Genomic DNA, 25,222 nt, shown 5'->3' on the forward strand with positions numbered 1-25,222 from the left:
TTAAGTAGTTGTTGTTAAGCTGTTAAGGGAATATAAAGCATTTATGTAGAGTACTTTAAATAACAGAAAGTCAGAGAAAGGTTAGGGGCTGGAGCTAGGAGAGTTGCAGGTGTTAGTGATAGCTTTGATTTGGGTTTAGTGAGGCAGAAATTAGTGGCCATTGGGCAAAGAAGACTATAACTAGCTTCCTTTGTTAAAGATCGTGTCCTTGGAATGTGCACTAAGTTATTTTACTAACATGCACTAAGTTATTTTACTAATTTTTGGCAACTTGAATTCTATCATCTCACCATGCCATGCTTTGAGAATTCCATGACTTGGGAACATATTCCAGGCCAAGGAACCCAGAAAAGAACAAGTTTGACCTGTGTTTCTAAATGGGTCACTATAAAGAATTGCATTACAAAACAATTGCAGTTGTGTAGTATTTCCCAAGTTATGAAAACAGAAACTGCATGCCATTTATGTGGTATGAAGTGAATTGAAGGCAGGCCCAACAGTGAAACTTACCCAACCTTAAGGGTAAAAGAAAATTCTCCCAAGACTTGGACTCTTATGAGTGATGGATGATCTGACACGTTTGGGTGAATTGTTCTCCGTCACTTACAGCCTTGGTCCCAGGATCTGGAGTAGAATAATGGGAAAGCAGATGGGATTTGGTTATCTAACCTACGAAGATGCCACCTCTGTTCTTCTGCAGACTGTACCCCAGCGACACTGGGGTTTTTGGATGTTTCACGAGACCAAATTTGTTTTCTGTCTGATTCATATTCAGGTAAACATGGAGCGACTGAATAGTCTGGCCCTTTGAAGGAAGTCAGGTCTCTGCTTGTTTGAGTTCTGACTGTCTCTGTCTCTTTCTACATCCCTTGTATGTTCTTTCCTGCTCCTTCCAAGCTGCTGATGGAAGTGTCCTGAGGAGCCTTCATACTAGTCTTCCAGGAGTGGCTGTCATCAGAGAAACAAGGCTAGTCTCCTTAAGGAACACATGACTCAATGTATTTTTAAAATCACAGACATTAATTCCACTATACTCTGTAATGGGATGTTTTTCTTGAAAAATAAATCTAAAATTCTGTAGAAAATTGAAGTGAGTTGAAAATAGTCAAGACTGTTTTGAAAGCGAGGAGCAATTGGAGGGACTTGCCTTAGCAAATACTGAAACACACTTTCATGAAACAGTTTTAATTCACTGCAAAGAAATGGACAGATGAATGGCATGGAATAGAATGCAGAAATAGACTTACATAGTTAAAACTCAGCTTGTGATGAATGGGAATCACCCAGATTTGGAGGGAAGAGAGTTTAAAGGAATACTAGTAGGATAATTGATGATGATGATTATTATTATTAAATATGTAGATCTTCATTTCATACCAAAAAATAACAGAAAGAAACAAAACAAACTAGCAGAAGACATGGGCAAGTAGATATTGAATCTCAGAGCACAGAGGGAATTTTTAAACATAAGAGCAGTAGAAGAAATCACGTATTTTTAATTGCATAAACATTTAAAATAGGAGTGGGGAGGAGGGGAGGGATGTGTAGGCAGAGCACAGAGGATTTTTAGGGCAGTGAAACTGCTCCGTATAATACTATATACTGGTGGCTATGTGTCATTATACATTTGTCCAACCCACAGAATATATAATAAGAGTGAACTCTAATTTAATCGACTATAAACGTTGGGTGATTATGATGTGTCATTGTAGGTTCATCAGATGTAACAAATGTACCACTTAGGCGGGAGACATTGTGTGGGAGGCTAGCTATGAATGGGGGTAGGGTGTATACGGGAAATCTGGTTACCTGCCACTCAGTTTTGCCGTGAACCTAAAATTTCTCTTAAAAAAAAGTCCATTAAAAAAATTTCTTTTATGTATGAATTGCCTGGTCACGACTTTTCTACATTTTTTTCCATCAAGTTTTTGGTCCTTTGCCCTTCACATTTAAGACTTCTTTCCATATTCGAAGTATAGACCTTGTGTCTGTGGTGTATGTTGTTAATGTTCCTATAGCTTGACTTGGTTTTTGGTATTTTCTGACACGCATTAATTTTAATTTTTTAGTCACATTTATTAAGCTTTTCTTTTATTGTCTCTGGATTTTTACAAAGCCTTTTTCTTCACAGAAGTTAAAGAAGAATTGACCAGTATTTTTTTTTTTTTTCTAGTACTTCCATGATTCAGTTTTTTACATTTAGATCCCTATCCATTTGGAGTTGATTCCTATAGATGGGGTGAGATATGGATCTAATTTTATCTTTTTCTACCCAATTGTCCTACCTACAATTGACTACCCAGTTGTCCCAGAGTTGCTTATTTAAATGTCCATCTTTATTCCATTGATTTGAGATGCTGCCTTTATCATATTCTAATTTGCCATAGGTATTTGGATGTAACTGTGGACTTTCTTTAATGTTTCTTTTATGCCTGCTACTTCATTGAATTCTTTAATTGTTTGATTTGCTCTTATTACTGATTATCTATGGCTGTCCGGCTATACTATTATAGCATCTAGAAAATACAGGTGACTTAACTTATTTTTTTCGTCCACTCTTATTCTTCTGATTGAGTTCTCTTGTCTAAGGGAATTTGCTCCTACCTTCAGTGCAAAGCTGAGTAGTAGCAGAGATAGTGGACATCTTTTTTCTTCAGCATTTAAATTATTTTTTTTTAATCACGAATGGGTATTAAATTTCGTCAGTGGATTTTTCATCATATGTCCGGATAATCATAATATTTTTTCCTTAGATTTATTAATATGGTATATTATAGCAGTAAAGTTCCTAATATTGAGCTAACCTTGCCTTTCTGTAATAAATTCTGCAAGGTATTGGTGTATTGTTTTCTTAATGTCGTATTGGATTCTATTTGCTAATATTTTGTTTAGAATTTCTGCATCAATATTTGTGATGTGTGGTATGTGTCCCCTCCCTGCCCTACTGTCTTCCTCTGGTTTAGGTAGCAATGTTACACTTGCTTCAGGGAAGGAATTGGGATGTTTTCTTTCCTTTCAGTGTTCTAGAATAATGAGCACTGGGACTCTGGTCTTTGGAAGTTTGGTAGAATTCTAGTGTCAAACCATCTGTACCTGATGTTTTTTTGTGGAGTAGTTCCTTAATAATGCTCTCTATTTCTCTAATGGAAATTGGTCTGTTTAAGTTTCTCAGCTCTAATCTGGTTTTAGTAATCTGTATTTCTTTAGGGAATTATCCAATTCATCTGGATTTTCCAGTGTATCTGCATTTATTTGTTTGTGTGTCTTCTATTTCTTACAAAAGTGTTTGAAACTGCTAGTTGTAGCATTTTCTAATAGCTGTTTTAAAATCCTCATTTGGGGCACCTGGGTGGCTCATTCGGTCAAGCATCCGACTTCAACTCAGGTCATGATCTCACAGCTCGTGAGTTCGAGCCTCGCGTCGGGCTCTGTGCTGACAGCTCAGAGCCTGGAGCCTGCTTTGGATTTGTGTCTCCCTCTCTCTCTGTCCCTCCCCACTCACACACTCTCTCTCTCTGTCTCTCAAAAATAAATAAATGTAAAAAATATTTTAAAAAATACATAAAAATAAAGTCCTCGTTAGATAATTCCAACACCTGTATCATCTTGATGTTGAAATCTATTAATTATCTTCTGTCATGTGAATTGGGATTTTCATGGATTTTGGTATGATGATGAATTTTGAATTGTATCCTAAACATTTTGAGTATTTTGTAAGGAGACTCGGGTTTCATTTCAGTCTTCTCTTTGGTAGGATTTAACACATTTATTATTACAAAGCACATCCTGGCTCCCTTTGGTAGGCTGTGGTTTTAGTGTCGATTTAGTTGCCACAATCTTTGCAGTACTATTCTGGTCTGCCCCACTTCTGCATTATCCAGAGGCCTGTGTGGAACTGCACCACAATTCCCTTCTCCCAGTGTTTGCTTTATTGATTCTGTTTGGTTTTACAGATGAGTGGAACAGGGGTGTGCCTGGGGCTTCATATACAAATTTGAAGGGTCTTTTTTTTCCATCTCTTGCCTTTGTGTGATCCTTCTCAAACTCTCTAGTTGGGAGAGGAGGGGGCTACTTGTTTGTTGGTTATTGTATTCTTCATTTTCCTTCCTTCAGGGTGGTCAGAGTGGACAAGATCCCACCTCAAAGACTGTGTTCTCGGTGTAAATGGGAAGGAGTAGGGTTCTGTTTTCTGTGGCTGCAGCCACCACCAGTGGCCAGACGTGTGACACTGTTTGCTTGAGGTAGGGTGGGGACGCTCACTGTGGTTTCACCCCACCGTCTCTGCCGCAACCAGGCCAAGGTGAGGGGGAGTTGGGGCGTTGCTTCCTTCATGACAGCTGCCTGTAATTGTTTGGGTGCGGTCTAAAGGGCTCTGTCCTGCCGGGCTACCCTCTTCCTAGACCTCTGGCTGGAGAGAACAGGCTTTCCTTCAAGATTTCTTTCCTGTCCCTGGTAGTACTTCCAAAGTATGGAACACAGGCTGGAATGTATAGGAGGATAAAGACCCAGCTGTGCCTCTAGTCCTGAGGTTCTAGCCTTTCTTCCTCCTTTTTTTCCCACCATTCACAGTCGTCTCATGGCTTTTGTCCAGGGATTTTAGTTGTAATTCATAGGAAAAAATGGGGTGGGGTATGTTTTTCCTATTCTGACTAGAACTGGAAACCATTGTCATTATTATTATTATTATTATTATTATTATTATTATTATTGTAATTTCAGTTTCTCTTTTCCCTTTCCCCTAGGAGTTAACAGGACGTTTACTATCTATGTGGAAGGGTCTTTTTGTGCTCTGTGTTTGTTCGTAAACTCTAGTTTTGCTGCGATGGGATCAGAAGGTGTTGTTGGCAGTACTCCCTTTGTTGAAGCCACTGATGGATGCTTTCTTTGTGAGCCAGTATATGGTCAAGTTCTATGAATTAGCCATGGGCATTTGAGAAGAGTGTATTCTGTGTTCTCAGGATATGAAATTCATATAGGTCCATTAGATTTACTCTGATGACAATGCTGTGTAAATATGTTAGCATCCTACCTTATTTTATTGCCATGTCTTTCTCTGTCTCACACACACACACACACACACACACGCCAAAAAATGTTACCACCCTTCACCAGAATAAAGGGGGATGATAGTCTCATGAAATGTAATCAGAGTGGGAGAGAAGCTGAACTTCCAAAAGATGTGCATGCACTTCGCGTGGTGGGGAGGAGCGGTGGGTCCCCTGCCGTTAGGTGTTCCGTGGGCGGGGATACTGCAATCTTGAGTAAAACAGGAAGGGGTGAATGGAAAGTGGGGCATAATCGTGGTGAGGAAATATGTATTTGTGATACAGGGAAGGATATTTAGCTGCTGCTGTGAGTGACAGTTTGGGGGTGGGAAGAGAGATCTAAAAAGGATCTAGGAGGGACTTTTTGTGTGGCAGGCTTTGCGAAGTCCTTAGAATGGTCTCTTTAAGGAAGCTAATAAATGGAGTGGGATATGTGTTTTCTTTGAATGTGACTTTTTTTTAGAGTTTATTTATTTTGAGAAAGAGAGGGAGAGAGAGAGCAGGAGCAGGGGAAGGGCATGGAGAGAGGGAAAGAGAGAGAATTGGGGCCCAATGTCACAACCGTGACATCATGACCTGAGCCAAAATCAAGCGTTGGATGCTTAACCTACAGAGCCGCCCTGGCGCCCCCAGAACCATGATGTCAAAGGATGAGGAAATAAAAGGTTATAGAAAAACTAAATACAAAGGTTTCCCCTGCTATCCTTTTGTAAGCTGAAATGGCCTCAAGCGAAGAAGAAGAAGAAGCGATTACTATTAATTTACATGGCAAATATTTGAGTATTCCCTGACCCCAAAATAACCCCTGTTAGGCTTTCCTGGTACCTTAGGACACAGATGCACCAGTAAATGGAGACAAAGCCCAGATGCTCACACACACAGTTCAAAGGTCTGGGGCTCGCTGCTGAGACGCCTTGTGCGGTTCCCCGGAAGGAGCTGGGCAAGTACCACTCTCGCTGCTAGGTTAGTGCTGCCTCTGCAGTGGCTCCTGCAAAACTCATTTTGTGCCTTTTCTCATAAAGGAGAAACTCCTCTTTGGAATTATTTCGGTTAGACCTACTGATGCAGGTCTTTCCTTAAAAGCCAAGTGGCTTAACTTGGAGAAGTGGGGGATGTCTGTACATCACTTATGTTCAACTTGACCACCAAAGTTGTTCAAAGCTTCATGAGTCTGCGGATTTAAAATCTTTATTTTTCATGAAAGATAGGTGATATTCCAGTTGGGGTGAAAATGTAATTCAGGAAACCAAATGGGGCCGATTATTGCATTTATTTGGGAAATTGACATTCTGCGATGGAAAAGTGGACTCTAATTTGCTTCTTAAGCTAGAACTAAAAGAGTTCAAATAGGAAAGGTTACTAAGAAGCAACAGTGATGACTCAATTCTTTGGGAACTTACCATTTATTATTCTGTTGTTTGTGACCATGACCCCAGTGCAAAATGACATGGCAGAAATAAGTGGAAACCAATAAAGCCTCCGATATTTGAAATTCTCATGGGAAAAGATTGTAGGACGTTCCAATGACTGCATTCATTGAAATGTCGGAGGAGAATGCTCCATCACGGTATTTATGGCCAGGTGAGAGCTAAGCTCATTCATTTCATAAATAAAAGGGGGAAGAAGAAAGTGGAGGAGGAAGACCGAGAAGGGAAGATTGGGTAAATACATGTAAATAAGAGATGTAGACTAATGGAATTCTTTTGTGCCCTGCCCATCTCGCAACAACAGAGAATACAAGAAATAAAAATAGACCTAGCATTCAAAGCATTTAGGATGAATTAACCATGACGCAATATGATATTAAGCCATGGAACTTGCTGCTGCAAGGTTTTACTCAAATAGATAACTTAGATTAGAGGATTAGATAGGGTACACACAGTTTATAATAAAATTTCAGTGTCTGCAATTCAGAACAAACGAACGAAACACCAAACAAAACAAAACGCAAATGACTTCAGCTTCCAGGGAGGGAGTGTCGTAATCTATTTTAAGATGTGTAGGAAATTTCCCTTAAGTAATGTTTTATTGCTATGCTTTTTGATGGATTTTAATAATAACCTCCAAAACTAGCACTGCTGAAGAAGAGGCAGAAGCGATGCAGTATGAATTCGTTGCTTTTCAAAGGAAGTGGCCATAACTGTATTGTAACAGTTAAAAATTGTGTAAAGAGAAACTTCAGGGAGAAAAGGTGAAAACATCATTACATCAGTAAACAGTTTAGTGTAGTGAGAGGAATAAGCATTTTGGAGGTCTGCAAACTTCCTCCCAGTTTTCCTCCTACTCTCTCGCCTCTTGCTTCTGCCTTGGATGCTTATTCGATCGGACTGAATCCTACCTAGCCCACCAATGAGAATTCAGCAAGCCCGTGGATTGCAAAACATCAACCTGAAATGACAGGTAGATCTTGATTAGACTATTTGCATACCTCAGAGTGTTCCCTGCCAACTCTAGGAGCTCACAGAGGAATATTTGGTGCTGAAGAGGGTGACGATGATGGTTGTAGTAGAGAAAACAGTCAAAATACGGCAGCCTAGTCCTCAGGGGTCTCCTACAGGTCTCTGTCCCAGCTCTCAAACTTGACCTACACATGAATGCTATAAGGGACCCCAACTGGTCTCTTTCCCCTTCAAGCAGTGAGGACATGAAATGTGTATTTTATCCTTTTTTTTTTAACTTAATTTAATGGTGTACTATTGTTCTCTTCCTAGACTGTCATTCCAATAGACATTTGAAATTGTTGTTGTTGTTGTTTTTAATATTTAAGAGAGACAGAGACAGAATGTGAGTGATTTAGGGGCAGAGAGAGAGGGAGACACAGAATCCGAAGCAGGCTCCAGGCTCCGAGCTGTTGGCATGGAGACCAACGCGGGGCTCAAACTCGCAAGCTGTGAGATCACGACCTGAGTCGAAGTCGGATGCTCAACCGACTGAACCACCCAGGCACCCCTCCAATAGACATTTTAAAATTACATTTTATTGTTTCTGAAGCACATGCAGAGACAGAGAGAGAGAAAGTAGTCTAAAGCAAACCCTGTATCCACCAACCAGATTGAACAGATTCAACACGTGGCCAGTATTGTTTCATCCCCACGTCATTCTGCCACATTGTGGGGTTATTTTGAAACAAATCCTTAATAAGGTGTCAATTTTAATGCTCAGGTCAGGTCTTTCCGATGCGAACATCCTCTCCCGGAGTAGCCTTCCTGCTTCTCTTCATTCTAAACACACAAGTTCAAAACCTGCATCGTCCATGCCACAATCGTGACAACTTCAGACTGCGAGGATCTCAGCCTCTGTCCACTTAGACTCTAAACTCTATACATTTAGACTGTGTATTATTTGTCAATGCCACTCTGTATCTCTCCTTCTTTGTATGCATTTTAGTGTCCTTTCACCCTAAGTATACTGAAAAGTCCATGAGGACAGGGACTTCTTTTTTCACTCCCCGTATGTGCTTTTATCACGCCCCTTTTAGAATCTTACTATGGAAGGCACGTAATAAAGAGTTTTTGTTCTGTTCCTTGGGAAAGTCAGCACTAAGCCGTAGGCCAGTCCCCTTTCAGAGCACCCTTCTAGATTTGCACCCTCCAGTATGCCCTCCCCGTCAGTATTCTTTCACCACAGAAACTGTGTATTCTCAGCCCAACTACAGAGCTCTATAATCAGAGTTCACAGCCTCCTCAACCCATACCTCATATAATCCTGAATTTATTCTGAGTACTTGCTACAAATTCTTCTCAATGGAAGCTGTTTACTCCCTATGAACTCCTTATCTGAGGCCAGGAGAAGAAGGTAGGTTTACTCTGGCTCCCCACCATCATTTTCAGAGAATTTTTCTATCTTCTTGTATTGCCCTTTCTCCTTTCTCCCATCTGCCAGATTCTTAGTCACCCCCTTAGAACTCTAGAGGACTTTGGTATCTTAGTTACTGTTTTTGATTTTGCTTCCAAGCGTTCCTGGCTTGAACATTCACGTTGGTATGCCATCTGATATCTAGCCTCCTGTCTTCCTCAGCTGCCCATTTCTCTGAGCACGTGTGGACCTTGTTATCTGCTGAAGAGGGTCCACTTCTGAAGTTTTGAGCCCTTTACCCCAGTCACATGTACTGACCTTTGTGTGGCCCACATTCCCAATAAACATGCTTAGTAACATCTTGTCTTCCAGCATAGTGATGTGCATAATCTTATGTTCCATCATTTTTTTAATAAACATTTTTAAAAATGTTTATTTGTGTATTTATTTATTTATTTTGAGAGAGGGAGAGAGCACACCCATGAGTGGGGGAAGAACAGAGAGAGAGGGACAGAGAGACAAGGAGAGAATCCTAAGCAGGCTCCACTCTGTCACTGCAGAGCACAACGCAGGGCTTGATCCCCTGAACCGTGAGATCATGACCAGTGCCTTAACCAAGAGTCGGATGCTTAACTGACTGAGCCACCCAGGTGCCCCACATTCCATCTTCTCTGTAGCCCGCCAAGGCTCACCATGCTCAGGGCAGTTACGGGAATTTCGGGTGGGAGCCCCCTGTGTTGATGTCCATGGTTCTGAAACAGTCTCTGCTCTGGGATATTGTGAAGACGGTCATGCTCTCTCTTTACTACGCTATGTCTAACCTGAACTTTGTGCTCCACCATTTCAACCACACTTTCATCAACACTAACTTTGAATCCACCTCGTCTGCATTTAAAATTCAAAACCCAACCATTTTTTTTCTCTGCGCTGCTCTTGGACTTCCTGCTGCTACTGCGGAGAAGTCACGCGACCTTGCTACTTAGATCCTCTTCGGGTATTTAATTTCTAGCCACAGCTGGTTGCCTGGACTTTGTAAGTCTCATTAGGGGTCTAGATCCTTGCTGTGCCTATCTTGTAAATGGAGAAATGTCTCAGGGATCCTTCCCAATGAGGTTTTAGTCTTCTTGCTCTGGACCCTTTGTCTGGTAATCTCAGTCATGGTTTTAGTTACCATCCCGGTGTCAAAGATTCCTAAATTCGCATCTGCATCACCAACTGCCTCTTTCATAGACCTGAATTTCCAAGTACTTTTTTTTTTTTTCCATCTGGGTGTCCTCTAGGCATCTCAAATTCAACATTTAAAAGCAGACCTTGTTACCTCTTCTTCTCCTGTCCCGCATACTCTTCCTGCTGGGTTCTTTGTCTCTGTTCATGACATCGTCCGTCACCTACCCAGGCGGCAGAGCCTACGGGGCCTCCAGCCCTCCACGTCACCTCACTAGGTACTTGCCGGGCTATTCCGAGAGCACGCTGTGTACAGCACTTCCCAAGGGCTTGCACTCCTGCTGTTCTGTCTCCCCGGAATGCCTCTCATTTTCTCCATTTCCCAAGATCCAGCTCAAATGCTTGTTCACTTCTGAGGCCTACTTAAGACTCCCACTTCCAATTAATTATTCCTTCTGTAGAGCTCTCACTTGTTTGCTTTTCTGTCATAACATTTATTTTACCCTAGGCCCTTTCATTAATTCAATAGTATTTATTAAGGCGGAATGAAATACCAGATGCTGTCATATACATGAGGGAAGAAAGAGAGATGCCTTTGGGTCTAGATAGACTACTTTGTTTTATTCCCCAGACTTCTGTTGGAAAGAGTGGGCATTTTATTCACTTTGTATTACGCCTTTAAAGAGAATATATGCTGGGGCGCCTGGGTGGCGCAGTCGGTTAAGCGTCCGACTTCAGCCAGGTCACGATCTCGCGGTCCGTGAGTTCGAGCCCCGCGTCGGGCTCTGGGCTGATGGCTCGGAGCCTGGAGCCTGTTTCGGATTCTGTGTCTCCCTCTCTCTCTGCCCCTCCCCCGTTCATGCTCTGTCTCTCTCTCTGTCCCAAAAATAAATAAAAAACGTTGAAAAAAAAAAAAAAAGAGAATATATGCCTAGTGGGCCATTTGAGGACAGTAACAGAAAAACATGCTTCAGATAAAGCCTTTGTATTAAATGTTAAAGATAGAAAGTGCAGGGGCGCCTGGGTGGCTCAGTCGGTTAAGCGGCCGACTTCGGCTCAGGTCATGATTTCACGGTCCGTGAGTTCGAGCCCCGCGTCGGGCTCTGTGCTGACAGCTCGGAGCCTGGAGCCTGTTTCAGATTCTGTGTCTCCCTCTCTCTGACCCTCCCCCATTCATGCTCTCTCTCTGTCTCAAAAATAAAAACGTTAAAAAAAAAACAAAAAAAAAATAAAGATAGAAAGTGCAGTAGTTACTTTAAAGAAAATGCAGACATATTTGGGTCATATGATGGCTCGGTAGTCCCCCAAAGTGCCTGCTTATTATTGTTTAATTGAGGCAAGGAGCCTATCCAAAGGATGTTCATGCATAGGCATTTATGGGCACCACGGGCGAGTGAGAAAACAAGAACAGAGGAACCTCTGTTACTCGTCTGGTCCTAAGGATAAGCATCAGCCAAAGAAACTGTTAAGATGACAAATCCTGGGAGATGCATCCCTGCTAGGTGCCTGGCAATACAGTATAATATGAGCAGGGAAGGGACCTTCTTCCCATTTCTTCATGGGGCCAAATGAAGATGTTGAAAACCCCTCCATGACAGTAGTGAGGGCACCAGGAAGGTATTCTGGTAGGGACACCAGTGCTCCCTCATTAAGCACCAGCAGCAGTAACAAGGGTGAGGGAGCCTCAAGGATCCTGGAGGTTGAGGATGTTGATGAAGGTACCAGAACAGACAAGAAATATGGAAGGCTTATGTAGTGGTTCCAGCTGATGAGCAAATTTGTTTCCTTGGGAACCCTCAAGCATCATAGCAGGCTTCAGTCCTGGGTAAATAAGCGAGGGCAAGAGACAGTCAAATTTAGCTTATTACAATTTATGAAACCTCATCTGTACTCATGAACTGGTGAGGCCTTTGGAAATTGGGGTTGTTGACGTGTGGCAAAGAAGAATTGACGTGACACACCAGTTCCCATGGCTGAACTTCCTTCCCAGACTTACGTCACTTTGGGATTGGTTAGTTCTAAATAGCCTATTGCAAATACGGTAGTAAGAGAGTTGCCTGGGTTAAAGTGGAGAAGGAAACAATGATGAGAACTTTAATTATGATTGACTCTTGGTAATTCCAGGAGGATTGGCCAGTTTATGTGTCACTCGAATCTCTTACCTTTTACCTATTGGCTGTTTCACCACTTGGAAGTACTTTCTGCCTACAACAGGTAGATAGATGGTAGGAAGAATTTGGAATTCAACGTATTTCAGCTCTGTGCAATGAGAATACAGAGAACAGGAAATCCATCTGTAACCCTGTCTTCCGTATTAACAACAGCCTTCTCCATCAGAAAATTTATTGAAACTGCTAAGTCAAAATCAAGTTTCCCAGATTAATTGTGACTTTATTTTTCTCTACTGTTCTATTACTCATAGACCATCATGGAAATAAATGATCCATTTGATTTTGGATAAGCAGGCACTTCCTTCTTCCTGGGAAAGAAACAAGACTAGACAAAATTGACAAGCCACTGTAAGATTATGGCCCCTTCAGATTCCAATAGCTCTTTACAATAGAGGATCCAGTAATTTGGGTAAGCGTTGGCGACTCTTTGGAAAACATTCAGCGAGAAGAACTAGGCTTGTAGTTCCTTTTGTGCACAGCAGACACAGGTGGGTACAGCAAGGAGCTCAAACATGTGATGTTAGCACAGACACTGGAATGTATGCCCCAGTATGGTAGGTTCTGATGGTAAAGGTGTCAGCACCCAGTTGGTCCCAACCTACCTTTGTCTACACGTGGCCACTTAAGCAAGGGGCAAACCCATTTTGATGAACTCTAGCTAGTATTCTAGGAGGGAGAATCTAGGTGTTGTAGATGTGGCTTTCCATTGCCAGATCAGAAGGGTGGAGAAGAGTCTGGCTGAGTGACAATAATGAACTAACACCCCAAGTTTCAGCTTCTACCTGAGGCTGCTGCATTCAGGTGTGCATCTAGAGAAGCCAGGTGGGATTACAAACCCAACAGATATGTTTCTGGAAAATTTCGGGCCAGAAAAAAACTGGATGTTCTCAGGTCCAGATGAACATCTGAGTCTGAGGAATGATGAAAATATTGTATTAAATTCTATTTTAGGCCCTTAAGCTAAGCACATTTACACAGGATAGGGTTGAAAGGAATTAGAGGATTAGAGATCATCAACAAGGTGTGATAAAACTTTGTAGAAAACTCAGAGTCTCTGCTGTCTTTTTTTAATCTGTTGATGATCCTTCTCACAAAGGATATGTTTTGAGACAGGCTGATAAATACCGTAGATCCTGAATTTTTTTTTCATGTTTACATTAAAACCATTGGCATTGTAAAGAACAGAGATGGGCAGGTTACACATTTACATTTTGGGGCACCGGAGTGGCTCAGTAGGTTAGGTGTCCGACTTCAGCTCAGGCCATGATCTCATGGTCTGTAAGTTTAAGCCCTGTGTTGGGCTCTGTGCTGACAGCTCAGAGCCTGGAGCCTGCTTCAGATTCTGTGTCTCCCTCTCTCTCTCTGCCCCTCACCCTCCCCCACTCACACTTTCTCTCCCCCCCCCCCAAGACAAATAAAAATTAAAAACAATTTTTATTTATTTATTTATTTATTTATTTTTTTATTTTATTTTTGGGACAGAGAGAGACAGAGCATGAACGGGGGAGGGTCAGAGAGAGAGGGAGACACAGAATCGGAAACAGGCTCCAGGCTCTGAGCCATCAGCCCAGAGCCTGACGCGGGGCTCGAACTCACGGACCGCGAGATCGTGACCTGGCTGAAGTCGGACGCTTAACCGACTGCGCCACCCAGGCGCCCCTAAAAACAATTTTTTAATTTGACTCACATACAAACTGAGTGAATCCCATAATGACCGTCTTTATCCAGAGACTATTCTGAAACCTGGGGCGAAGGTCTAAATGCCTGTTAGCTTCTTTAGAGACAGTGCTTGCTCTGAGTCACAGGGAATCCATCCCAGAAGGTAAGGCTACACATCAATAAGCAGGTGCTTGGGCAGGGAGGGTGTAGACTGCACCCGCAGACAGCCTTTAACACCTAATCCTAAGGTTTTTAGAAAAAAAATCTACTTAGGGACGCTTGTTTCTTTTTATTGGCAGGTGGTGACTCAGGCTTTCAGCTTGCCTCTTTCAGCTTTTGTCCTCTTCCTAACTGCGCAGGGAACACATGGAGGCTGAACAGTCCAGAGCAGCATGGAAATATTTCCTTTGTGAGAATGCATCACTTTGAGAAAGGAGATCAGATTCTCATCACTGCATTTGTGCACCAGGGATGTGGGTATGAATATGCATTATTGATTTGCATATTCAAAAGGCTTCTCCCATTTCTGCTGCAGTAGGGAAGAGGAAAGCTCCCTGCTGAATCTCCAGAAAGATGTAGAAAAATGGCCAATGATTTCATGCAGAGGCCTGAAATCTCTCCAGGTCACTTCTCCGGAGGGATTGCTAGGTTTGGGGGTTGCTGGAGGGAACACGGGGACCCCTGGTCTCCATCATGCACTGTGTTGGTCTGGTCTCTGGGCCTTCTCTGACATCCTACTCTTTACCTCATTGCCACTCTGTTTATCTTGGGCTCAGGGTCCCCAGCCCATCCTCCATCAAAATCTGCACTCAGGAATAGACCAATTATCAGTTAACGTACAACGCACTTGCTCCTGTTTCGGAGGTATTTTATTTCCTTATGTATTTTGACCAACTTTTTAAAATTATGAAATATAACTTGGATACATACAAGTACATACATACGTTTTATGTATGCATATTTACATATGCAGTTGTATATGTACACAGTTTAACAAATAGAACATTTTCAGAACCTCTGACACCTCCCTCCTCATTCTTTTACCAACAAAAACTTCCCTCTCCCAAGAGGTAAGTAGAGCTAAGTAAAGGGAATCATTCCCTTAACATACATAGTCTGCCCACCTATGTAGGCATCATTAAAAATGCAATTTTTCTTGGCCGGATCTTTTCATAAAGGGAATCGTAATGTGTGTAGTCTTTTGTGCCTTACTTCTGACTGTGGCTTGGGACCCCACCAGTCACGGTGATTTCACGCATCAGTGAGCAGATGAGGACATATTCTTAGCGTCTGGAATACATGTCTGTCTCAAGATAGTTTGAGTCGAATGACCATGACCTGCTGTGGAGCACAGTTTTGGGGTGTGCTAGATGAGCAACGGTCTGGGAACTGTTCTTGCATCCAACCAGGACTGAGGGGGGGTCCCAGGATGTGGGACTTTCAGGCAAACTGGAACCAATTGAATACTCAGTTCTTTTGCCCACATATCAAGCTCCATGCCAACAGTGGTCCCTTCCCCCACTCTTAACTCTCAGCTTTCACTCCCAACTGCCCACTAGTCCTAAAAGTCTTCCCCATTCCTCCTATGAAGGAGGATGAAAATCTCTCAAATATTTTGAGAGAGAGAGAGAGCGAGAGCAGGGGAGGGGCAGAAGGAGAGGGAGAAAGAGAATCCCAAGCAGGCTCCAGGCCCAGCAGAGCCTGACTTGGGGCTTGTTCCCACGAGACCATGAAATTATGACCTGAGCTGAAATCAAGAGTCGGATGCTTAACTGACTTAGCCACCCAGGTGCCCCCCCCAAATCTCCATATATTATGTATCACTGTATTATTTCAGAGGGATGGAACTATCACACTAGAGGGATAGTAGCAGTAAAACTCCAGATTCTGGAAGGCAGAATGCTACATAAAAACAGTTGAAGTGATCCAACTTCTTATACTGTGTGTAATCACAGGTAATACGATATAGCAAAGGCAAAGTGAGCATTGAGGAGGATTAACATTTTCGAGGGCCCATCCTGCAGCCAACGCTGTGCTGGTGTATATAGTATCTACGTATGTGCACATGCATTCATATGTTTTCAAATAACAATAAAAATAGTACTGATCTGAATTCTTATTTTACAGATGGGAGAATGGGGGGCTCAGAGAAATGAAGTTATTTGCTCAAGGTCACACAGCTAGTTGAGTTGCCTGGCTGGAATGTATTCCTAGATCTAGTATTTTATCCATCTATTTGCCAAGTTCATATAGGATCTAAGCAGTGAATGGTCTCTAAAGGAGACCAAGGAGACCTCAGAGCTGATGGAGTAGACCAGCAGTGCCCTCCTCCCTCCCCCTCTCACCCTGCTTCTCCCATAACAGGAAAAACAACTCTCAATGCTTCTGTTTTTAAAACCACTTCATTAAAGTATGATTGATTGTGGTGGTGATTTCATGGGTGTATACTTATCTCCAATCTCAAGTGCTTGGATCTTTCTCCAGACATCTCAATACCATGCTAATGTTGCTTGGTTTTTTGTTTTTGGGTTTTTGGGTTTGTTGTTGTTGTTGTTGTTGTTGTTGTTGTTTTGTTTTACATTTTACTCTTATGGATTATTTGTAGACTTCGTTTCATGGAAGGAAGATATGCTTCCTGGATTCCCCATTCCCCACCCACCCCCTACAATTTCCTCCCAGCATCCTTAGAAATCATGAGTCTTGTTTAGATCAGTACTTGGTTGTTTAAATCATTACAACTAAGAGAATATTATCCACAGCTGAACTATAAAATGCAGTGGGGGGGTGCCTGGGTGGCTCAGTTGGTTAAGCATCTGACTTCAGCTCAGGTCATGATCTCACTGTTTGTGAGTTCGAACCCCATGTCGGGCTCTGTGCTGACAGCTCAGGGCCTTGAGCCTGCTTCAGATTCTGTGTCTCCCTCTCTCTCTGCCCCTCCCCCACTCACTCTGTCTCTCTCTCTCTCTCTAAAAAATAAATAAACGTTAAAAAAAAAAGTGTAGTGGGATATATGTTTCATTGTGGAATCTGTGCTTTCTCACTAATTAACAATTATATTCCCCCCCACCCTTTTTCGTTATTTGTTTAGTTTCCAGGGTTCCTATCACCAGCTCATTCCTCTCTGGTGGAGATAGGTATTACGCCATGTTTTATATACGTTCTAACACATCTATCCCTCTGATGGGATATTCACCTTAGAGAACTTTCAACTTTCAATGATCAGGAGATCAGGATATTCCCTTTTAGCATTAAAACATACAACTAAATGAAGGCAGGGTGGGCGAACGCTTGTAGGAATAGCATGTAAGGCAAAATGAGAAACACTATCTATGTGAAGTAAAACCTGACGACTCCTGAAAGACTGAGCTCCCCTGCTCTCCCAAAAACAGAAATCCCCAGTCTTGGGGCCAGAGCAGTGCCTCCCGGCATTCTGTCCTCCAGCTCTTTGCTCTCTGCCCTCCTCTAGGGAGGAAGCCTTTCCATATGGAAAAATACCAGGTGTCCCACGATACATGAATATTTACATATACTACATAAAAATACGATGTGATGTTAATATCAAATTAGATAAAATTCCATGCTAAAATTTGACTATTAAAACCTATCTGTTTTGACTACTTTGAATTGGATCTGTAGGACGTATGTGACACATTTCTCTTCATTTGCTTTATAAAGGGCCTTAACGTAATTGCATTTTAATGCAATTATTTAAAATTTCCATGGTCATCACAAAAGGAAGCAGGGAGTGTCTGAGTCAGAGGCTTTATATTTCAGAGTAATGCAAGGAACTCTTTCAGACTCACCCAACCAGCTGCTAACTTCCTCTATGAAGAGAGTAAGGTAAATATTTCTGAAGCCCACAACTTGAAGTCTGGCAGACACTTTGAATGAGAGTCAAAGAGGTTAAGAGAGAAAGGTAGAGAGAGAGAGAGTGCGAGAGAGAACAGTGGCTGTTTCACTGTACCTGAGGGTCTGAACTCATCAAACAACATCAAAGTCATTGTCTAGTCCTGTCGTCAGCTTCTCTGTCTTCTGGCTTGTCTATGGCTGAGTGTATGTGGTGTCGTGGGGAGGATGGCAGGCACCATCATGCAGGGGATCAGCGACAAGTTGAATACCTCATATTCCATTTTGGAATAGAGAAACAAATAGCAGGTGGGGGATTCTGTACAAATCTAGATTCTGTATTTCCAGTGTTTTTCTCCAAGGCATTATGGGTTGGAATATACTAAGTTTTGAGATGAGAACTGAACTTTAAAAATCACTCAGCAAGATTTTTGATGACAGAGTTATCAAAATTTGAAACCATATTCTGAAAGAAATAGATTTGAAAATACTTGGGTGGAAAAGTAACTACTGATAGCCTTACATCTGATTTATATGATAGGAATAAAAATTAAGCATGCTCAATAGTAGTTTTTACCTACTGCTTTCCCCCTCCAGTATGTGTATTCTAATTCAGTAACTATAGGAGTTTTTATTTTCTTCAACAATGTACCATGAAGTAAGATTGCTTTTCCTTGTATAAACAAAATTATCCTGAGATTAGGTAATATTTTGATCAGTCATTTAAGGCACATTATTTATCAATCAAGTATAGTAAGTTTGGGTCCATAAAATATCACTATAATTTCATGGGGTTTTTTAGTGTGTTTTGTCCCTAGTTTTTCCTATGCTTTATTTAAAAATTATTTTTCTTGCCTTTTATTAGACTTAAAAAACTTCAGTGAGAACATACGTATCCTTTTGTTTTGACATGAAAAATGTAGTTAAGAAGGATAGCACATTTCTTGCATTGAAATATACCATTAAGTAAGCAAATGGGCTTTGGGCTCCTGTGGACTTTTAGATCCTTAAGTTGGATGTTTGGGATTTAAAAACCATCATGAGTCTTTGTTAGTTTGTGTTAACCTGTAAATTGTAAATTTCATGTCTGTACATTAAACTAAAATGTTTGTGTAAAGAATGTAAGAATACAGTATATCTTTAGTGGAATGAAAAATTAATCTGAAGCCAGATTCTGTCTTGATTTGGAAAGAATATTCCTTGGTTGCTATGTCTGGACCATGGCCTAATGGGTAGAGTCATGCTGACATTTTCTGTGGCTTCACGTAACTTATTTTCTTCTTCAACTTCCTTCAGTTATTTAACTGGGACCCAAATCACTGGATACTTGTGCGTATTAACTTATTTCTGTTGGTGCTTGTTTATTTCTTTAAAAGATGCTATGCAAAGTAATTATAGGAGAAAGGAAAATCACACTTTTCCTTATAATAATAAGGAAATAATACTCCAATAAATACTAATGCTAGTATTTATTCATGTCACCAGATGGAATCTGGGGAGTGTATAAAAAGTAATTTGACCTTAAATATAGTTATCTATTTGCCAATGGGATTTAGACTTTATATCAAAAGAGAAGGAAAGAATCTTGCTTTCATTCCTGGAAACTAACCGTGCACCTGCGTAGAGAAAGATAAAAACAAGTATGTGAAGTGGAAACATACTATTGGCATTTATTTTCAAAATGCATAAACATGTCTGTACAGGAACGTTTAAGGATAAGTGATCTGGTACCATTAATTAATTAATTTTGAAGTTTATATATATTTGAGAGAGAGAGAGAGAGAATGAGTGGGGTAAGGGCAGAAAGAGAGGGAGACACAGAATCCGAAACAGGCTCCAGGCTCTGAGCTGTCAGCACAGAGCCCGACGCGGGGCTCGAACTCACGAACCGCGAGATCATGACCTGAGCCAAAGTCGGACACTTAACCGACGGAGCCACCCAGGCAACCCTGAATAAGATGAAATTTAGAAGGTTACGGAAGTGAAAGACTTGACCCAGGTCATACAACTGTTAGTAACAAGTTTGGGATTAGCAGTGGGTCCCTTAAGGGACTCTTGGAACCTGCCACACCATTAGGTGTAATGTCACAGAATATTCAAGGAGAATAATTTGGAGGATCCATGTTAATCCATTTAGTCAGGGCAGCCCCACCTGTGGGACTGGGGATCAGTTTGAGCATTGTGGAAAAAGTCTGCAAAGAAATACCAGAGCAGATACCTGAAGAATTCCATGCCGGTGGCAGCCTTCTATATTTCGGAAACATTATCAAGAATTTGAAGACAGCCTCATTTTCATCCTAGATTCTAAATTAGCTGTTATACCTTAGGTTCTCCGGTAAGAGATAGACCTCTGTGTTGGAAGGTCATGTGCGTGTTTGTGATTCATAATATGGTTAATAGCATTTCCATTCCCCCTAAATTAGAAAAAGGTGTGACAATAACAACTACAGGATTAAGGATGCATAATATTTGAAATTGGGGAAGTCCTGAAAAGAGTTAGGATATAGGATCACTCTAAGCACATGTATGGTGGCTATACTGGAGAGTAGGAAATTATGTGTTCAATCTCCAAATGTTAACCTTTTTTAAAACTACAGATTTAGAAAGCAAGGACTATAGCTTCTTAATAGACTGTCTAATGTCCTAATATTTGTTTTACTGCAAAGAGCACTTTTGCTCTATTTCAGCTTAGGAAGTTGAGGTGATTCACTAAACGGCCCCAGGAGGGGGTCTGCTTAGGAGGTGAGAACAGAACTGTCTGAGGCCACCGATGCTAGAAATGCCCCATCAAGGACAAATGGGAATCCGTTCTGGATGTGAGTAGGAGAGCAGAGGCAGAGACATAGAGACATTGCACTAATGTGTGTCCGTGTAAAAAAGATGCATGTATCATGATGTTGCCAGGAGAGATGGTTTTAGAGTTGTTGGTAACAAGGACACTGGACCAGAGGAAATTGCTTTCTTTTTGTTCTAAGTTATTTGATGGTTACCTCCAGGGCTGAAGAAATGAAGCTTCAGATCTAAAACAACAGATGAATATAAAAACCTTCTTACGTCCAGAGGGTGTACTTGGAACTCATCCCGTTTCTCTGCGTTCTGTAGGCTGTGCACCGTTCCGCAATGGCCTCCCTTGCTGCAGCAAATGCAGAGTTTTGCATCAACCTGTTCGGAGAGATGGATAACAGTCAAGGGAATGGAAATGTGTTCTTTTCTTCTCTGAGCATCTTCACTGCCCTGGCCCTGGTCCGTTTGGGTGCACGAGGTGACTGTGCTTCTCAGATTGATAAGGTCAGTCTCGGGTTGTGCCACTGCCCATGGTTCCGGCAATGAATGTTTTCTGCAAGAGCATATTCTACTGCAATGGTCCCATGTAAATGAGGCCATCTCAAGGAGGCGAAGGACACACACTGCTCCTAGCGCTTGGGTTTGAGATGAGAGACAACAGGAATTTTCTCAGAACTGTCGCTTTGATTCTTTACCTTGGTCAAGTGGTTCTCGAAGTGTGTTTCCTAGACCTGCTGCATCAGCATCACCTGGAGAACTTGTTAGTGTTTATTTATTTTTGAGGGAGAGAGAGACAGAGACAGAGCGCAAGCAGGGGAGGGGCAGAGAGAGAGGGAGACACAGAATCCAAAGCAGGCTTTAGGCTCTGAGCTGTCAGCACGGAGCCCGACGCGGGGCTCGAACTCACAAACCGCGAGATCATGACCTGAGCCGAAGTCGGACGCCTAACCGACTGAGCCACCCAGGTGCCCCCTGGAGAATTTGTTAGGAATGCAAATGCTTGGACCCCACCTGAGACCTAGTGAATCAGAGATTATGGGGATGGAGCCCAGCAATCTGTGGCTTCATAAACTCTGCAGGTGTACGCGAAGGCTTGGGAGCCAGTGCCTCAGTAGAAGTAGATAAGAAAGAAGCACAAGCAGAAGATGCCAGGGTCCCAACTTAAACATGAATGACCTGGGCACAAATGATGCAATAGTACATTCCAGGTAACAGCAGCCTACCTGAGTGGTTTTCACATTGTCACCAACAGCCGTAGAAAGCGCTTTTTACGTTACCCTTCGTACACTACCCCGAACCAGGCTGGACGGGGAAGTGAAACGATCATGGTTTCCCTCTCCTCTCGGGAGTCGTAGGAGCTCGATGGCAGGTGAGACAGCAGGTCCACGCTGCACGTGGAGGTCTTCGTCATCCCTTTCTGTCCCCTCGCTCCCCCCATTATTTTCGTTCATAAATTGGAGCTAGAGGAAGCTGGTCCGTGTTGTAACCTTTCACAACTAAGCACTTGTTAAAGAGTGTTTGTGCAGGTAATTTAGAATTAGTCATTAGAATATTATTAGAATAATTCATTTCTCTCTCCCGATAGCTCAGTGAATATTTGCTGCTAGGGAATAACCAGGATGGCCTCAGGATGCCATTTGTTTCCAAGAGCCGGAGTGAGTCCCAGCCAAGTACACTGAGCACCTTTAATGCGATGACAGCAGCTATAACTGCTGAGAACTTCGTCAGTGTCAGGCTCTGGGCTAAGCTCTACAGATATCTTATTTGCTGCTCGCAGTGACATCAGAGTAGGTGGTATTACCTTGATTTCGTGTGTTCCCGTGCCACCTTGACTAGCAAGTGGCAGAGCTATGATTCAAATTCAGGGTGACCTTCTAAATCAGGGTTTCAAAACCTTGGACATTTTGGGCCAGATAGTTCTTCATTGTGAGGGGCTTTTCCCTACTAGATACCCTTCGGGTACCTCTTTCCAGTAGTGAGAAGCAAAAATGCCTCCAGATATTGCCAGATATCCCCCAGGAGGCAGAATCAAAAGAGTCGAGAACCATTCTCCCTAAAGCCACCGAACTGAAATGCAGCCCGAAGTACATTATTACAAAGCCTCAGTTTTTATGAAGTTAGTGCTTTGATAAATATATAGCCTTTGGCGGGGGGGGGGGGGGGGGGGCGGGGAATGTAGCCACTAATAAAAATGTATTCATTCATTAGTATAAGTACATAATGCTTTAGAACCAAGGAAGGCAACTTGGTCTTGGAGTTAGAAAATTAGATCCAAATTCTGGTTTGGGAAAATTAGTTCATCTGTGTTAGCCTCAGTATCCTTACCTGTAAACTATAGGGTGGTGGGGGGGAGGGGGGACTTGTTGGTACCCACTTAAAAAATAGCTTAAATGGTGTTTCTATTCCAAAGACGGGGAGACTTCACACCTATGATGAAACACCATGCCTTTAACATGACAGAAGACACAGTTACTTGTTATTGTATGATGTCAGGTTAGGAACTTTCTTGGGCTATTGCCTGACTCATTTCCTGAGGTCTCTTTGCGAGCCCCTCTCCTGCCCCCCTCCCAAGCTGCCTGGCAGGACCAGTCAACCCTTGGGAGGTGGGTCACAGTGAATTCAAAGAGCCTATATTGCTGGGGTCTGTTCTCTTATAGTCACTGACGGGATCAGTGCCTTTCCTGAATTACTTTTTATAGCCCCTGCTCTTACAACCTCTTATAAGAAACAGGTAAGAGGACCCTCTCTCCCTCTCTGCCCTTCCCCTGCTCTCTCTCCCTGTCAAAATAAATTTAAAAAATAAAAAAAAAGAAGTATGTAACAGGAAAAAAATGACAACTGTAGGCACAAGACCATTCACATAACTCATTTGTACAAATATTTAGTCCTCTGCAGTATACCTCCTTGGAAATCGATTGTTTAGCTTCCCCCTCTCGCCCCCACAACCCTGGCCCAGTTAGTTTCTTGTCACTGTGCCCGACACTTGATTGTGTGTGTCACATATGTATATTTGATCAGTTTAGTCTCTGTGGCATCCATCTATCTGTCTCTCTTAAGCATTGCCATGGACCAGTGGTCATTCTTATTTTTTATTTTTGATGCTCGGATGGTCACAGTTGGGCCAGGAGAAATCCCTTTAAACTTGTCCCTTTTTTTTGTTTTAAAATTTATTTTTATTTGAGAGACAGCGAGCGAGCAGGGGAGGGGCAGAGAGAGAGAGAGAGAGAGAGAGAGAGAGAATCCCAAGCATGCTCCTCACTGTCAGCACAGAGCCCAACATGGGACTCAATCCTGGGAACTGTGAGATCATGACCCGAGCCAAAATCAAGAGTCAGACACTAAACCGACTGAGCCACCCAGGTGCCCCCTAAACTTGTCCTTTTTAAACAGTCCTTTCAGATGGCTCTAAATCTCTGCTACCCGACCCGGTGTTCTGGGCCTGTCCTGAATTTTCTTGGTTCAAGATAGGTCAGCTACTCTCAACAAAGATGTGATTCCTTTACTGGATAACAGTACTGAAATCCAGAATCGGCATGAAATCTGCAATCAATTCAGTGGAGTTCAGGTGACATAGCAGGCTGATTCCCATTTGAGTGAAAAAGCAGAAAAGTACATTTATTTACAAGATCATGTGTTCAGGTTCATATTTTTTCATTTAGCTTTAATATTACTGTGCTTTTTAAATACAATGGTTTTTAAAATTTAGTTTTGTTTTCTTTGAGATGCCTACTTCCTCTCTTTTCTCTCACATAACATTTCATTGAAATAAAGTATGTCATAAATTTTTGTCTTAAATCATGTCTTTATATCACAGTGTTTTTTAAAAGTTAGGCAAATTTGAATTTTCTAAAACAATTGGGTTTTACCAAAAACATTTCAAAAATAATCACTGTAATATGTTACTTATTCTACCACTTCTGTGAGAAGACATAATAGTTTTATCATTTGGCAAGAATACACAGGTAGAAAGAAGTCCATTGGGATGCAGATAATTCATAGTCTTTTTTTTTTTTTTTTGGAAAAAAATTTTTTTTAATGTTTATTTATTTTTGAGAGACAGAGTGTGAGGTGAGGGAAGGGCAGAGAGAGAAGGAGACACAGAACCTGAAGCAGCCTTCAGGCTCTGAGCTGTCAACACAGAGCCCGACGCAGGCCCGAACTCCCGAACTGCGAGATAAGGACCTGAGCTGAAGTCAGATGCTTATCTGACTGAGCCACCCAGGTGCCCCAGTCTTTTTTTTTTTTTTTTTTTTTTTACCCTCAATCCAAAGGTCCTGAAATATCTTACATTGTGTAGATCCAGGATTTTCCTTGTTTGTCGTTATCTGAATATGTTACCAGTTATGAACAAGAAAAAGAAATTCTGATTTTCCTACATGGGTCAATCAGGGAATATGAGACCACAGGACTGCTAGCATTTTGGATTGTGTTATCTATGCCCTTTGATATTTTATTTCATATTTATTACATTTGACTATTTACTAGTGTCCCTGTTCATCTTTAGTCATGGTAATTTTATTGTTGAATGTACAATTTCTTAGAGTTTCTGAAAATGTAAAAACATGTATGTATCACCTCAATATTGTACCAGTCAGGTTTACTAAAAGCCAATTGGGAATATCAGAAGAGATGGCCAGATCATTATCAAAATAGATTAAAATTAGAAATGGTCAAAGAATGATGTTAAATGTTTGTGCTTGTTAAAGCTTTATTCAAAAACTTAACAAGGATGACTTCTAGGGATTCAGACACCTTTTA

General features: G+C 41.8%; 1 protein-coding gene across 2 annotated transcripts in view; it reads left to right on the forward strand.

The window, feature by feature from the left end:
- Positions 1–25,222, forward strand: part of SERPINB7 (serpin family B member 7) — a 63,042-nt gene that overhangs the window by 20,606 nt on the left and 17,214 nt on the right. The window contains exons 1-2 of one of the 2 annotated variants that reach the window (XM_007096085.3): positions 17,594–17,674; positions 20,783–20,968. In XM_007096085.3, coding sequence (XP_007096147.1) covers positions 20,801–20,968 — 168 coding nt within the window. In that variant the 5' untranslated portion in view covers positions 17,594–17,674; positions 20,783–20,800. Of the gene's footprint in view, positions 1–17,593; positions 17,675–20,782; positions 20,969–25,222 lie in introns of those variants that run through there. The other variant, XM_042962643.1, reaches the window with a different exon arrangement.

The sequence above is a fragment of the Panthera tigris genome, chromosome D3 (assembly GCF_018350195.1).
Source record: "Panthera tigris isolate Pti1 chromosome D3, P.tigris_Pti1_mat1.1, whole genome shotgun sequence".
NCBI classification, from domain to species: domain Eukaryota; kingdom Metazoa; phylum Chordata; class Mammalia; order Carnivora; family Felidae; genus Panthera; species Panthera tigris.